The following is a 16,843-nucleotide window of genomic DNA, read 5'->3' as shown; positions in this document are numbered from 1 at the left end:
GATCCTTTCCAGTTCTCTCATCCAGACTTCTCCCACCCCCTCCTCACCTAACATCTCCCTCACCACCTCCTGCCAGCTTTCCCCCCTTCTACCCCAGCCCACGCACCTTTCCCATACGTGCTCCCATGTTTCCTCCTCCCCCCCGCACATTCTACACCTTCTCTTTTCCTCTTCTTCCCAGTACCTTGCCTCCTTCATCTCGCTTCCTAATCTAAATCTTGCCACCCTTGTCCACCTGCTTTCCCCCATCCCTTTCCCAGATACCCTGATATCCCTTCTCCTTTCACTAGCCTGTACCATCTGTTGTACCTCGATTCCCTTATTTTCTCCCACCTCTCTTTTCTCTGTTCTTCCCTCTCTCTCTCCTCTATTTCCCTAAACTCCATCTCGCCCCTCTCCCTTCTCGCGACTACCTCTCTACTCTCTGCTCCCCTTTCCGCAAAGAAACTTTCCCTTTCTCTTTCCCATCTCGATCCCTGCCTCCCAGCTTCCGCCTTTTCCCTTCTCTCTTCCCAGCATCTCCTAGCTAACTCGCTACCTTCCCCTCTCTTCAGCTTCCTTTCAGAATTCCATGCCCTTCTCCCTGCCCTAATCTTTAGCCTCTCCCTCTGTAATTCTTCTCTTACTAAATATCCCGGTGTTCGCCCATCCACTCCTAATGTCCATCTCAAAAATCTAGCCTGTACCGCCTCGACCGCCCTCCATTCTCTCCACCCCCATATCTCCGATGCATACTCTATTACCGTCCATACTAGCCTGTCAAATAACCAAATCCTTTTTTCCCAATCCCTCCCAAACCTTTTTCCTATTCCCCATACCTGCCTCATTACTACCCCTGCCTTACGTACTCTCTCTTTCACCTGTGCTTCCTGTACCCCATTGCACTTTACTCTATACCCTAGATAGCTGAACTCTTTCACCTCCTCTATCTTTTTCCCTTTCCATCTCCAATTTATGTTTTTCCTTCTACCGCCTCCTTTCCTAAATCTCATAATCCTTGATTTCCCTACATTTACCGTTAGCCTTTTCCTATCCATATACCTTTCTAACTTCCTAATCATTACCTCCATTTCCTCTTCACTTTCCGCTAGTAACACTATATCATCCGCATAAGCTAACGTGCATACCCTGCCGCCGGCTAACTACACCCCCCCAACCCTTCTCCCTCTCCCCATTTCCTCTTCTAAGTCCGTCAGCAGCAGGTTGAACACATGCGGACTGAGCGGACATCCCTGCCTTACCCCCCTCGCTGTCCAGAACGCCTCTCCTACCTTTCCCCCGCTCCTCACTCGACTCTTTGTTTCCTTGTAAATTTCCTCTATCCTTACCCTTAGCCCTTCCCTCACCCCTCTCCTTTCCATAGTCTCCCACAGCACCTTCCTGTTCACTGAATCGAAAGCCGCTTTCAGGTCCACAAAGAACGCCACCATCTTTTCCTTATCCTTTCCCACCTGCCTATTGATGAAATAATTAGGTACATATATATTGTCAATTGTACCCATGCCTTTTCTGAAACCCGTTTGGTTTCGCGGTATCAAGCCCTTTTCCTCTACCTCTCTTTCTAACCTATCCGCTAATGCCATCGCATACACCTTATATAGAGTTGGCATCAAAGTCATCCCCCTATACTCTTCTACCCTTTTCCCCTCCCCCTTCCTTACTATCGGCGCTATCAATCTCTCCCTCCAATCCTCTGGCCAGCCCTCCCCCACCCAAACTCTGTTACATGTTTTCCATATCCACTGCTCCATTTCTTCCCCCCCATACCTCCATACCTCGCTAACTATTCCATCCCCCCCTGGTGCCTTTCCATCCCTCAGCTTTCCTATCACCTTTTTAATCTCTTCCCTCTGCAGCACCCCTTCCACTTCCCCCTTCCTATTTACCATCTCCCCGCCTTCTGTTACCTCGCTTTCTACCCCGCCCAATAATCCCATGAAATACTCCCTCCACTCCTGATCTCCTATTTCTTCATTCACCCTCTTTCACTTCTTTCTTTCCCTGTTAACTATCTCCCATACCTTGCTTTCTGTCCTTGCTTCCGCTGCTTCTTTTATGAATCCCTCATTTTATTTCTTTTTCCTCTCCTCGCATAGCCTATTATATTCCCTTCTTTCCTTTCTATACGCGTCCCCTTCCCCCTCCCCCTTTCTCCATTTCCTTAGACTCTGTCTAACTTCCGCTTTTTTTCGCCTACATTCCTCATCACACCATCCCTTTTTTGCTTCTCTTCCCCTCCCTCCTACATCTAAGGCTCGTCTAAACTCCCTTATTCTTTTCTCTATCTCTTTGCCTACATCCGCTTCTCCTATCCCCTCCCATTTGACTTCTGTTCTAAACCTCATCCTACCCTTCTCCGTCCAATCTCCTCTACTAGTTCCCCCTACTCTTTTTTCCTTCTTTGTCCTAGCCACTGCCCCCCTCAACCACACTATTACCGGGTGATGATCCGAGTCAACCCTATCCCCAAGCTCTATCCTTTTGACCCTATCCCTTACCTCAATGTCTCCTATAGCGTAGTCTATCACCGTCACCCCCGCCCCTCCTACATACGTAAATTCCCCCTCCTCATCCCCCTCTATGTTCCCGTTCATTATTGCCCATCCTGTCTTATCTAAAAATTGCACCAGCTGCCTACCTTCCGAGTTTATTTTCCTGTCCTTTTATTTCCTACTCCTACTCTCCTCCTCTCCTTCCCCCCAGCATCTTCCCCCCTCCTGCCCTGTCCCAGCATTAAAATCACCTCCCACTAGCACTTTTACCCTTTCCTCTATCTCTTCTGCCCGCTCCTTCAATTCCCCTATCTTCTCTTTTAGATCCCCATTTACGTATATTCCTATTACTACCCATTTTTCCCCCCCCTACACTTATTTTCCTTGTTATCATGCTCTCTTTTACCTCTTCCCTCCCTTCCTCCCCACTTACTATCTCCCTTCTTACCCCTGACAGCATTCCGCCTATTGCTCTTCACTTCCTACTTTTTCGAACCGCATACTGCACTTCCCATTTATACCCTGCTGGCAACTTATTTCTAATCCTTCCCCACCCCTTATTTTCTATCCATGTCTCCATTATAAATATTACATCCCACTCCCCTAGCCCCCTCCAGAAATCTTCATCCTTTCTCGCGAGCCCCACCACATTCCAAAAAGCTACTTTCCACCCCTCCCCTTCTGTCTCGCCTACTTCCCACTCTCTCCTCCTTATTTCTCTCCCCACCTGCCTCTGTCCCCCCCACTACCCATTCCCCCGACTGCCTTTCCCTACGTACCCTTCCCTGAGCTTCTATACTTCCCTCTTGTCATTCCTCGCTTGCTGACCTTTCCCTATCGCTTTCCCTTGCTTTTCCCCTCACCTCTCTTTGCCCCTCTTCCCACGCTCTCCCTGTATCGTCCCTTAGCACCTCTCCCATCTCATCCGACTTCCACATTTACCCTCCCATCCAGATCTTTGCATACCCTATTCTTACTCTGTTTCCCCTTCTCTCCTCAACAGCTGCTATCTCCGTCAACTTCCATTTCATTCTCCTCTCTGCCCAGGTGAGATCCTCGTCTATTCTCTCCTCCCTCCCTTTGAGGAGGCTTTTTTTTCCCATTACCTGCCTCTTTTGCTTCCTATTTCCTAGTCTTGCTATCCATATCCCCTTTTCTTTCCCCTTTTTCGCGCCTCGCTCCCACATATCCTTTACCTTGACCTCTACCCCTATCAACTGCAAAATCTTTTTCAACCCTTCCTTTTCTCTTCCCTTCTCTAGTCTCGCTCCTCTCACTACTATATTTCCCCTTTTTTCTACCCTTTCTTTCCTCTCTATGGCCCACTCCATCTCTTTCAACCTATCTACTGTTACCTGCGCCACTTTCGCATTCCCCTGTACCTGCCTTTTCCCCCCCGCCTTCTGCACTCTTCTTTTCTAATTCTATCAGCCTCTCCTTTACCCTTTCTATCTCCCCCCCTCTCCGCTCTTCTACCTCTTCTAGTCTTTTACACAGATCCCTTATCATTTCCTTCATCTCCCCCCTCTCTACTTCCCACTGCTCTTCCCTTCTAGTCATTTCGCCTTTAATCTTTTCCATTTCTTCCCTGATCCCCCTTCCCCGCCCTTTGACCTCCTCTAGACCTATCTTTAGCTCTTCCCTAATCAACCTTAGCATATCCTGTATACCCCCCCCCTCTTCCTTCCCTTCCTCCCCTGTCTTACCCTCCGGCGACCGGTGCACTTTCCTGCTTTTCCTAAATACTCTTTCTCTTTCCTGCATCTCGTCTACATCCTCCTCCCCTTTTTTCCCGTCCTCCTTCTGCTTTCTCTTCCATAAATCTAGCACCGTCGTCGCCGATCCCAGACTATGACTCCTATCCCTCCCTAACGCTGCTACTGCACCCGGCCTACCTTTCTTTTTCTCCTCCTCTTCCCTGTTCGCCCCTTCTTTTTGGTCACCCGCGTTACTCATATTCTTTCTCTCCGTCACCGCTCCCTACCTTATCTATCTGCCGCCTACCTGTCTCTACTCCATCCCCCTTCCTATTCCCTAGATGTCACCGCCTATTCTTATCTCATCCGAATCGTTGCCCTCCGCCGGCTCTTTCTGCCTAACCTCAAAACTCTCCCCCTTCTTTCTTTTTCAACTGTCCTTCCCTTCTATTCCTGCCTCCCTGTTCCCTTTACCCGACCTCCCTTCTATGTCTTCCCCGCTCCTTCTCTACCCTATTTCCTTTTCCCCTCACCTTTTCTATCCTGCTCAATTCTCGCCTTTTCACTCACACTCTTTCGCACACCTGCCACTCACATTCAAAACGGAAACGGAAGTCTCATTCCCTATTGTATACCTAATGATAAATAAATACTCGGTCTAATTTTCAAGGGTATGACCTGATTCGAGAAGCGCGATGAAGTTTTCACTGCTTCTTGGATTTCGTTTGAGTTTCTCTCAAATTCAAAAAGAAGGGTGGATCTGTATATATTCGCTGAATGTTTAAAACAAGTTTCAACAGAATGGAATTATAAACCACTTTCAACCACTTTTCCTCAAAGATTGGCGCACATTTCATAAATTTGATCGAGATCATGATACAAATTTTTTTTTCAACTTCAAAAGAGACTAAGAAATTGAAATGTAAGAAAAATATATAAAATGTATAAGAGAAACATGAAAATATACAGATACTTCATGACTGGTAGTATTCGATTGCGCTTATAGATTTTGAAAATATGTAGGTACAATACATTGAAGAGCAGACTTCCTGCTTGAAAATTTTATATTATCTAACCTAATTTTATTAATTTGTTTCTTTCAAAGTAAACTATGGAAATCTACTACTTCAAGCACTTCTGGAGCACTGGTGGAGGCCGTTACATGGTGATGATGAAAATGAAGGAAATGGTAATGACGGGAATGGTCCAACGCATACGAGAGGAGGGAATCCATATTTCTCAGTACCTGGACATACGCCTGTTATCTTCAGGTATGTCTTGGTTTACAACATTGACTATGCACGGTAATTTATGTGCAATATGAATACATTTCCGAGGGTAACTACCACTGAAGTGGCTCCAAGTGACTTGATATGCCTTATTTTGTCTTGTACACTTGGGTACCTCTATCAAGCTGGCACCACCACATAAGAAATATGAAGTTTACCATATAAAAAAATTAAATGCTAATTAAATACCGTAACGCCAAATTTGTCGCTCCGCGTTTATTCAACAAAAACCTGTGGCAGTGCCAGCTCAGAGGCAAGCTAGCAGCGCCACATCGAAATATCTACTAAGGGTAAGTGATTTCGAAAAAGTAACTATACGTTAGTATTTTAATGCTAATTAGAAGCTCCAAGAATACCCAAAACTCGAATTTGATGCTCGCCGTTTGTTATTTTCTAAATATTTTCTTTCTATTATCTGTGTGAAGCTGGAATTTAGTAGACTTTCTAATCTTAGGTGATATTACGAGATGTCAAACCATCAGAGAAATCGAATTTTTGAGTATCGAGTCATTGGTTGATAATTGCAGGAATGGCCCATACGTACTTAGTCAATAATTCTGGATTACTATGATGTACTTCTTTCGATGTATTGCTGTGAAATTCGATTTAACGCCTTGTTTTGCGTGCGTAAAATGTGATTTCACACACACCTGTGGGTAAAATATAAAAATTTAAAATATATTTTTCAACTTCATGAGGCAACTAATATAAAAAAAGTGAACATGTATTATTGTTTACATGAATTGTTGAAGTTAATAATATAAATCATAATTTATTTTCGAAATTCAAAAAGGAACCACTAGAAGCAGAACTGCTGATGTGAAAACGGTGAATATTGATTAATTATTATGTGATTGATTGAGGCTGCTAATACAAATTATATGCTATTTGGAATTAAAAGTGCAATCAAAATGTGAAAAAATGTGAATGTTGATTACTCATTCCGTGAATTTTTGCTGTTACTAATAACAAATAAATGAAAGGCAATTATTTCCTTTATATTCCCACAAATTTGTCTTATTTTTTTTTTGATTTTTGGAAGTATTTTTTTTAGATACGGGGGTTCATACTGGCTTCCCATATCAAACTTTTCCCGGCAGGAATTACAAGATATTATGTGTGCTATGTGCGGCGATCTCCAAAATCCGAAACCGCCAACATTTACCCGCACTCGTGTCCCGATTACACTGTTACCTTCGAATATCGCCGGCATTGTTTTCATAGTTGTATACTGCAAGTAAGAATCAGTACATGGTAAAGAGCGGGGTAACAAGTACGTGCAAATGGTACCTTTGTGAGTTCCGTTACGTTGTTCCTACATGTACGGAAATAAAACGTCGATATTTCAATGTACATATAATATTTATATATGTCGGCGCAAGTAGTCGGCAGCTTCAGCGCTTGACGCACGTACTATTTTTGTTCTGATTTTAGATCGTATGAGTATCGACTCCAAGTTTGGAGTTTTGTAACATAGCAGAGGACAGGTAAGGTACTTTGCTAATCCCAGAAGAACAACACAGAGTTTACCTTAGGGAAGTCGACACAAGGGAGCTCAGTTAGAGTCCGAGGCTCAAGAGTGAACGACCAAGAGGGTCTCGAAATCCCTACGCCTATCCGCTGCTATCATATCTAATTAGATATAAGAAGGAAGTATTCCAAATAAGATGAGCGACTCCCCAGACCCCGACTATCCACCTTCACTAACCCCAACATATACATAAAAGAATAATGAATCTTATCTAAGGTTCATATGCGTTTTGAATCTAAAATTCCCTGATTTTTCCAGGTATTCCAATCTGAAAATAGAATTTTTTCAGCAACCTTTCAAAAATATGCCGCTGGTGATGACAATTTCTGTAAACAATAATACTAATACCTACCTTTAATATTATCTAGTCACTATCAATTTACAAAAAACAGCTTGCGATTTTCCATAAAAAAAAAAAAACGAAACAAGGTTTAGTATTTAGTGACGTACACTTCGGGACAATGAATCTGAGACGGCTAATTTTATACACTAGACAGTTACGTTGGCAACACAGTAAAACCTACAGCGATATAGTCGGCTGAGCGCGAAGGAAACTCAAACTTGATAAACATAACATAACCCGTGACCGTCAAATCTAACCTTAGACTACTACGAGGATAATGGCTTGCTGACGTGTCAATCCACCAAGTAGATATTGCGATGTGGCTCCGTCACAGGTGTTTTTAAAAAAACGCGGAGCGACAAATTCGGCGTTACAGCATTTAATCAGTATCTAATTAGTATTTAATTATTTTATATGGTAAAATTCATATTTCTTATGTGGCGGAGCCAGCTTCACAGAGGTCCCTTGGGACTAGGGGTGGTCATCCTCTCGTGAAGGTCTTGAAGCTGTTGAAACTATTCCCAGATGAAGAAATCACGTACCGAGCTTGTTTGCTTACAGTGAGGTCGGTGGCAGGACTCTGTACAGATTGCTCGTTCGCGATGCAGCTGGAGAAACGGAAGGCGTTCTTCTAAATGAGACTGTCCCTCCCTGGGTGGTGGACATCGTTGTGGATAAAAATCTACCGAAATTTATTAAAATTCCCTTCTACCTTTTGCCACACTCCACCTCTGGGGTGAAGAGTTTGAAAAAGTATGTTTTATTTCTTCTCTCTTTGATGTTGAGTAAGTTGAGTAAGCTGAATGAATTTCTAATCGAATGTAAATAATGGAATATCAATGTTTACAGGGATCGCCTGATTGCCAATGACTTTATACAGGCACGCAAAGTTGCCGAACACGTCTATGATAAGGTATTGGGGGCTGGAAGTGATTCAGGTTCAGTTACTGGTGCTGGAAATACGGTATCAGGTGGATCTCCAGCTGGAGATAGAACGAACGCTGACTCAAACACGGATAACACATCGTTGGCAGAAGAGAAAGTTGAGTTGCTCTGCAATGACCAGGTTTTGGATCCATCTATGGACTTGAGAACGGTAAAGAACTGTGCAAATATTCACACGGCGTCTTATTTGTCATTTTTCATTTCATGACAAAATACTCCATCTCGTTTATACTTCCAGGTGAGACATTTCATATGGAAGAATTCTGCCGATTTAACACTCCATTATCGACCAATCAAATAGTTAAAACCTGGACCAGAGCCCCCGAAGACTTATCGATATACATTGCGACACTATGGCATTACGGCCAATAAAACTCTGAGTGAGTACTTCATTTAATCCTCGAAAATTATTCGCAGAAGACTTGTAAAGTGTGTATGCGGATGATAATGCAGTGAGTCGAGGGCGATGATTTAAAGATTTTTCAACATGTCAATGACTATTCGAAAAAAAGTAAAAACTATCCCAAAACTTTTCTGATGTTCACTTCTAGAATGTAGTTAATCCCCAGATATATTGGAAAAATTATAATCAGTAAACTATCTAAGTTTTCACATGTTGCCACTGAGATTCGAAAATCCGTGAATAAAGAGCATGTAATATATTAACATATTGAAAATAGACAGTGTCACTGGATGATGGCAGATTCACGTAAATTCAGACAGAGGAGCCCAACCTAACTAACATGATCTACTTTTAACACTTGATGGACAAGGCAACGTTTGATTTTTTACATTTAAAATATTTACAAAAACTGCCATTTTGCGATATTGAAGTTTTGTCTCACCCATTACCTTAAACGGTAGATAGGGAGTTCGGTATGTAGGAAAATTTTTGCCACTTCTGAAAAATTACATGGAAAATACGAAGAAAATATGAATTTCAATGACTGTTCGGTTTTTTCATTGCTACGGAAACCACTCAAAACTGGATGTATCAATATTTTTCTACTGTTCTTTATATTCACTTTTTATATTCGCATCAAACTTTTTTACCGTTTTTCAGTGCGTAGGTATGGCGATAGAATTTTAAGCTGTCTGTCGTCACTATTCAAGTTTTCACTACACACCTTGATGATATTACTAGATATTACCATTACTAGATATTGGGACAACGAAACAATTCTCGTCAATGGAAGTACGCTACATATTAAAACTCTGACATCTGCAGAAGCACACAGAAATTGGGAAATTTACTAAGTTCAGTTTAATTAATTCATTGAGATACGTAATGGATGTTTAAGACTTGAGATCAACTTCAAACTTCGAGTGGGCAGTGACTGTTTGGAAATGAAATTAGATAAGGCCAAGGTTGGGATGTTCGATGACCACTTGAGTAGATAATTTCATAGTCGACTATTCCATTGTATTCGTTAAGTATGAATGGGCTTCACCATCTGAATCATAAGTTGGTAAAAAGAAGAAACGTTAAAAAAAAATTCAGCTATATTATATGCGCCAATGAAGACGAATGAAACAACGTCTCTATGATGCAATGAAAATGAATCTAAACAAATTCGAATAACATAAGCTATCAACAAAGTGAGAAAATTTTTTGTAATTAAAACGTTCAGAATGATTGAACTGGTGTTTTTTTTTATCGTATTCTAATGTTTTTGAGATTATTTTATTTATCGGATCGCCTGAAAAACATTTCACAAATAATTATGTCTGGAGTTGATGAAAACAGATTTGTGTAAGTATTGCATTACAGATGTTCATGAACAGTTACGTTTGTCCATCATACCTACACTATAACGTAAGATTTCCGGAATGGTTTTACAATAATCCGTGAGGATTCGAGAATGAGGAGGTCAGCGAGCAACACGAACCTGAAGACACTAGAATCGGATAAAAAATACCGGAGTTTAATCATATTCAACGTTTCAATTATAAAACCATTTTTCAAATGGTTTATATTCTAGCTTGTATTATTTGCATTTGCTCAAATTTATTTCATTCAGATCTTAGGATTATATTTTTATTCGTGGTTACTATCAATGGTGCTAATAACATTGATGGAGATTCGTTGTACCGTCTTTTTTTTATTTTTAACTTTTGACTTGGACCTTATTCATCTGCAGAAATTACGGGTAGCTGAAAAGTACATCGGATGAATGTAGTGCTAGATTTTGTTAATTTCATAATTCTAACTAGAATGAATCTGTATAGAGTGTTAATAAAATATTTTCGAATGCATCAGTTTCACTTGCGATGAATGTATTGACAAGATTCTTAAAAATTCATACATTCAAACTAGTTTAATGACGATGATACCGATAATGTAATATTTTATTATGTTCACGTAAGTCGCACCATTCACGAAAAATTCACATGTCATTTGTAAATAGTCTTTCCTGTTTATGTACATGTGAGTATATAATTGTAACAATGAAAATTTTCGAAAGAAACATTTTGTAAGCTAGCGGGCATGAAACATTTTCATTAGTTTAAAAATATTGTCTATAACTTGAAGATTTGCTTTGCAATCAGTTTCAGGTAACTCATCATCGCCGTGCGCCACCTTTGTCATCTCATTTAGCCAAAAAGTTTTTGCCTTTTTAGTGATCTTTGCCAAATGTAACATATAGGATATGTAAAATTGAATAATCCTTAAAACGAGTAATTGTGGTGCTTTTCTCATGTAAGCCAAAATCTCTCTTGTCTATTAGGCGGTTTCACTAACAACTGCAGTCTAAACAGACAAAATAAAACCTTATGAAGCCGAGAAATAAATACATGTCAATTTATAATCAATCAAACTGTATCTAAGCAGCCAAAGTAATGTTAAACATTCGCCAAATAGTTTTACGAAATGATGGGTCACACACACTAATTAGTCTATGGTTATGTTTGTCTATACTGTGTTTCAATTTTTTAAAGAAGTACTGTTATTGCATTTACTGTTGAAGAAAAATTTACAATCAAGGAGATGCTACATTTGAGTAAATAACCATGATTGCAGGTTTTCGGATGTCGATTGGACGGAGTATCAAATTAAATTTCCCTCGACCACTCGATATTTTAGATGTTGTATAATGGCGCTGGTGTTGAAAGGACGTCTGTTTTCAACTACCTTACCCATAGAGCAACCAAGTTTCTCCAACGTTGATGGATTTCTGTAGCAAGTCCCATTTCATGAACTGTAGATTGTTGAATGCCTGAAAGACATAGTAGATTATGCACCAAGAGAATAATCAGCTTTATTCCCGTGTTGAAAATAGGATTTTATTTCCAACTTAACTGTGACCAAATTATAGTAGATCAATAGTGTTTACTCCATTAGTGTTGGTAGATTTTATTGACTCCGTTCAAGCGTAATCAGGAAATGTACGAGTAAGGCATTTTCTCGATGAGAAGAAAAAAATTCAACTACGTTGTATTTCTCATTGGGAAAGTCATTCTACACTCATAGTGACATTATTAATTATTTAGCATCCTTTGACAAACATAGCACTCAAACTTTGTTCAAATCTTAATTCAAAGACTATTTTGCTCTGCTACTTGTTTGAATGGGATGATTTTTTTATGGAGATTAAAGGAAACCTCCGTTGAAACTAATAGAAGTCATCATTACCGCACGTTAATTGTAAGGAAGTTATGCCGATGAGAAAAATAACAGAAAGTGCAGGTTTTCCTTGAACATTTATTATCTTACGTATTAAAAAAAAAAACTCTTAGAAATCGAAAATATTACATATTTCGCGACGTTAAAGTTATTGCACCTTGTTATTAATTATATGATTTTTCAGATCCATTTAGAACATAAGAAATTCATATTTGTAAATATTGTAGGCTGTAGATTGATATTGTCCAATAAATAAGAATCTACAGATTACGAGTTTATTCTGAAGATCATCGAAGTCATCCTCGAGGTTATCGTAGTCAATTGTACTTGTGAGATCTGATTCAACGTGTTGTCGAAATTGCTTGAGAAATAGCATGCTTTCCGTCTTCACCGTGAAACTGTGGCGGCGCTAGTCTGAAATCAAGAGGAACGCAGAAAGACACGAAAAAAACGTGATACTAACAGCAGAGAAATTACGATTTGTACGACCCTTTCCATTATAACGCGACCCTCAGGAACGCAAAAAGTTGTGAAAAAGACCCATAGAATCAACAGCAGAGAAATTACGAAGAAATCTCTCGCTCTCCGATTTTTCTTTAACTCTTCATCCATTGCTCGCAACGTATTCGGACTGCGCGCAATCGATTCTTCTAGCAAAATTACGTCGATATAGTGCAGCAAAAATTGATTTCGCTATTATTCAAACTCAGTCTACGCAAAAAGGATCAGGAACGCTGCCACACGGCAGCAGTATTTTTGTGTACATGGCGTTCAGCGCCTCTGTCAAGTGGTAGCGTAAATAACAGCCCTCTTAACTCCACTTCGCTCCTTTTAGCGGCCAATCTTTAGCGTCAACTTCAAACTCGCAATAAAACACGCCGAATTGACAGGAGTGTGGGATGAAGAACGAAGTCATAATATTAGGTTATTGTAAAATTAATTTTTATTTCGAACAGTTCGAATAATATTTTCATGGTATTCGATACACTGTTACGTTCTGAGAAGAACGTTGCGAGAAATCTATTCTTCACTGCGTGATTTTCGACTTCAGTTTTATTTACAAACCTTGTGGTGTTTAGGTCTCGGTATGATTTCTCGCGCAGCCTGTCTTGATCTAGAATTATGTTTTGGGTCGTGCCAGCTCACTATGCGTGATTGAAATAATTTGTTTTATTTGGTTAATATTCTCTTTTCATGTCTGCAAGACGATTGTTCTTGAAGAGGCCAATCGGTGCAATGCTGACCACATCGTTGCAAGAATGCAGATTTGAATTCTAAATGATACTTTGTGAATTACTCATCTTCTCTTTTCTCACGTTCCTTACGTGTGGTCAGTAAAGTTTCACGAGCCTGAGTTCCGTGAATTTGGATTGTAGACCCACATGGTCTATGTGTGAGTTGAAATTAAAGAAATAAAGTGAATAAATGATAATGATGTATACTGGGTGACCACGATGACGTGGCCACTCCCCTCCAAAATCTAGCCCTGTGATATTTTGAGAATCTTGTTGCACGATTCTTAAAGGAAATGAGACAATATCTCCGATGGCGAGGTTGTGACACTTTATTCTACTAATGAACAATTCGTTAAAATAAATAAATAAATTAGAGGTAAATAACAGAGACAGTGTTGTAAAAATAAGATTGTAAAGATAAAATGGTAGAAATAAAAGTGTAAACCTAAATAATCAAAAGTAATTCATTCGTCCAACCGTTTACACAATTTAAAAATACGCCTTCGATACACAATACGTTAAAAAATAAACTGCTTTTCTGGGCTTAGTCTTTGAATGCTGTTGTCAGCTTCTGCCACATTCGAGTCACTTGCCTTTCCTGTTCTTGTTCGTTTCTTCGCTCTCGTTAGCTAGATAGTTGGAATTCTTATGTGCAGCTTCTGGTTTCACAACATCGTTACCACTGATGTATCAGTTGTATCCGGAGCTTACACACATTATAGTGGCGATAATAGCAGCAAGGACCGGAAACTCAGCAAATAGGCGGTGAACTTCGTATTGTGAATACTGAACTCTGAAACTTTGAAAAACACTAGACTTTCAACTACTGCAGAGGATTATCGTTGGCGGACTGTCCAGTTTGGCGTCTTCTCGCAGAGTCCCTTGCTTCAGCTTCTACGCTCCGGATTCACCGCGCGTTCCACCACACTGATCAAATATCAATTCTCTCTCGTCAAGTCAAATCCGAAACGTTTTCTCTTATATTTGAATACTTGTAATGTCACAAGGTCGACATTTTTTTGAGATTAACCGTTTTTGCGTGTGAAAAAATATTTTCGATTTTGGGACTAAAAGTATGGTTGAATTTTTTTTCGGAAAATACGCAAAATCCTAAGTGCTCATATCAAAAATTTTTCAGGATCGGTAAAACCCATCACTTAGAAATAAATCTAAAATTCGAAATTTTTGTCGAAAATTCAGTACTTACTGGCGGAACAGGACCATTGCCAACTTCACCAGAGTCCAGGTAGCGGTACACGATATGTCATTGACGATTCTGTGCAATGGGTTTCGTCGGACTGACTTTCTCTGTTTGCAGCTAGGCGAGCAGCAAGATTAGTAGTTTGAAAATATCTGCATTGAGACAAGCGTGACAAAAACGTCCGCATTTAAAAATATAAATGATAATCAACACGAAAACAGCATAACATGAGGTTCAGCTCGGAGGTTAGCGGACGTTCGCGCGTGGCCGATCCGGCTGATCAAGATTCCGTTATTACCGTTTGCCGACGACGGGATGATGTAGCTCAAAAATTGCAATTCTTTAGTATTTTTTAGCTTCGGAAGGCTTGAGGTCCTTACGTTCGCACAGTTTGAACGAGTCTATCGAAGATTCTAAAATTTTCGAAATGTCAAACGTGTTACACGCCTCACATTGGGATTCTTTATTCCCATCTAATATCTTATGTAAAAATATACGGGATAAGTTTTCTTGGCTATGGAGGTAGCTTAAGTTCGAAACGTAGAAGATTTTGCAGAATGCAATGGGCTCGTTTGGATTTATTACCGGGTAACCTAGCTGTGATGCCGTACAAAGAAGCGATTCTGTTCAAAGTGAAGCCTTATTGTCGAAGGCATTTCACTCTTATTTTACACCACAATCAATTTATTCATGTTCTGGAGAACGAAGCGAGAAAATTGATTAACTTTGACACCATGTATTTACTTTCGTACGTCGAATATTTCCGCGGCAACAAGACACACGGGTGACCAACTTTTCTGTGATTCTAGCAGTAACAACGAGCGCAAGATTGCCACGACCCAGGGTTATTTTCGCGCAATGATCAAACCGGGGACAGTAAACTAAGAATCGAAATCATTTTCGTCGAAAATATGCGGTTGCATTTCGGGATTCGTTAGTTGTCGAACAAATTGATACGTGATGCATAAGAGCGAAATGACTCGCATTTGGTCAGAATGAAACGCAAGCATTGCTCTCTACTTCGGTACAAAAATCATATTATTCCTATCCACATGACAGAAGTATGTGCGAGGCACGACAGGCTGAGGTATAGTTAAAGTATGGCGGAAGTATGGCTGAGGTATGACAGAAGTAGAAGCACGAAGAAATAATGGTAAGGTATAATTGATCTACCTTTTACCTGTTATTATATTACGAGTCTCGTTCTTCGAGATTACAATGTAGTACCGCTACTTCCCGCCAGGGTGAGCCACATTCCAGAGAGTATAATAAAAATCACGCCGCCCGGCCTGTCCCCGCTGACTCATCTTCATAACGTTCTTTGTGCCAGCGAGAGTCACAGTTGAAGAGAGTTTTGTGTGGTAAATTCGTGATTCACGGGTGTTTTTGTACTTTTAACCAGAAAATACGTTAATTAAGTGTGACTTCCGTTTCCGTTTTGGATGTGAGTGGCAGGTGTGAGAAAGAGTGTGAGTGGAGAGGCGAGAATTTAGCAGGATAGCAAAGGTGAGGAGGAAAGGAAATAGGGCAGAGAAGGAGCGGGGAAGACATAGACGGGCGGACGGGTGAAGGGAATAGGGAGGCAGGAATAGAAGGGAAGGACAGTTGAAAAAGAAAAAAGGGGGAGTGTTTTGAGGTTAGGCAGAAAGAGCCGGCGGACGGCAACGGGAAGGATAAGACAAAAATAGGCGGTGACATCTAGGGAGTAAGAAGGGGGATAGAGCAGAGACAGGTAGGCGGCAGGTAGATAAGGTAGGGCGCGGTGGCGGAGAGGAAGAGTATGAGCAACGCGGGTGGCCAAAAAGAAGGGGCGAAAAGAGAAGAAGAGGAGAAAAAGAAAGGTAGACCGGGTGCAGTAGCAGCGTTAGGGAGGGATCGGAGGCATAGCCTGGGATCGGCGACGACGGTGCTAGATTTATGGAAGAGAAAGCGGGAGGAGGAAGGGGAAAAAGGGGAGGAGGATGCAGATGAGATACAGGAAAGAGAAAGAGTATTTGGAAAGAGCAGGAAAGTGCACCGGTCGCCGGAGGGCAAGACAGGTGAGGAAGGGAAGGCAGAGGGAGGGAGTATACAGGATATGCTCAGGCTGATTAGGGAAGAGTTGAAGATAGGTCTAGAGGAGGTCAAAGGGCAGGGAAGGGGGATCAGGGAAGAAATGGAAAAGATTGAAGGGAAAATGACTAGAAGGAAAGAGCAGTGGGAAGTAGAGAGGAGGGAGATGAAGGAAATGATGAGGGACCTAGGTAAGAGACTAGAAGAGGTGGACGAGCGGAGAGGGGGGGAGATGGAAAGGGTAAAGGAGAGGCTGGTAGAATTAGAAAAGAAGAGTGCAGAGGGCGGTGGGGAGAGGCAGGGACAGGGGAATGCGGAAGTGGCGCAGGTAACAGTAGATAGGTTAAAAGAGATGGAGTGGGCCATAGAGTGGAAAGAAAGGGAAGAAAGAAGGGGAAATATAGTATTGAGAGGAGCGAAAATAGAGAAGGGA

At 41.1% G+C, this 16,843-nt stretch overlaps 1 protein-coding gene across 4 annotated transcripts in view; it reads left to right on the top strand.

Moving 5' to 3' along the window:
- LOC124182968 (WD repeat-containing protein 48) overlaps positions 1-12,190 on the top strand; it is a 68,097-nt gene extending 55,907 nt beyond the window's left edge. Inside the window, exons 8-12 of one of the 4 annotated variants that reach the window (XR_006870894.1) lie at positions 5,295-5,460; positions 7,914-8,105; positions 8,202-8,448; positions 8,536-8,677; positions 11,320-12,190. Coding sequence is in view for 1 of the 4 variants with exons in the window: in XM_046570851.1 (XP_046426807.1) it covers positions 5,295-5,460; positions 7,914-8,105; positions 8,202-8,448; positions 8,536-8,598 (668 nt within the window). In the remaining 3 variants the exon portion in view is untranslated. Of the gene's footprint in view, positions 1-5,294; positions 5,461-7,913; positions 8,106-8,201; positions 8,449-8,535 lie in introns of all 4 variants that reach the window. The other 3 variants (XR_006870893.1, XR_006870892.1, XM_046570851.1) reach the window with 3 other exon arrangements.
- Positions 12,191-16,843: the final 4,653 nt, after the last annotated feature.

This window comes from Neodiprion fabricii, chromosome 5 (genome assembly GCF_021155785.1).
Source record: "Neodiprion fabricii isolate iyNeoFabr1 chromosome 5, iyNeoFabr1.1, whole genome shotgun sequence".
In the NCBI taxonomy this organism is placed as follows: domain Eukaryota; kingdom Metazoa; phylum Arthropoda; class Insecta; order Hymenoptera; family Diprionidae; genus Neodiprion; species Neodiprion fabricii.
Note: the sequence above shows the minus strand (reverse complement) of the source record. Positions and strands in the feature narration are given on the sequence as shown.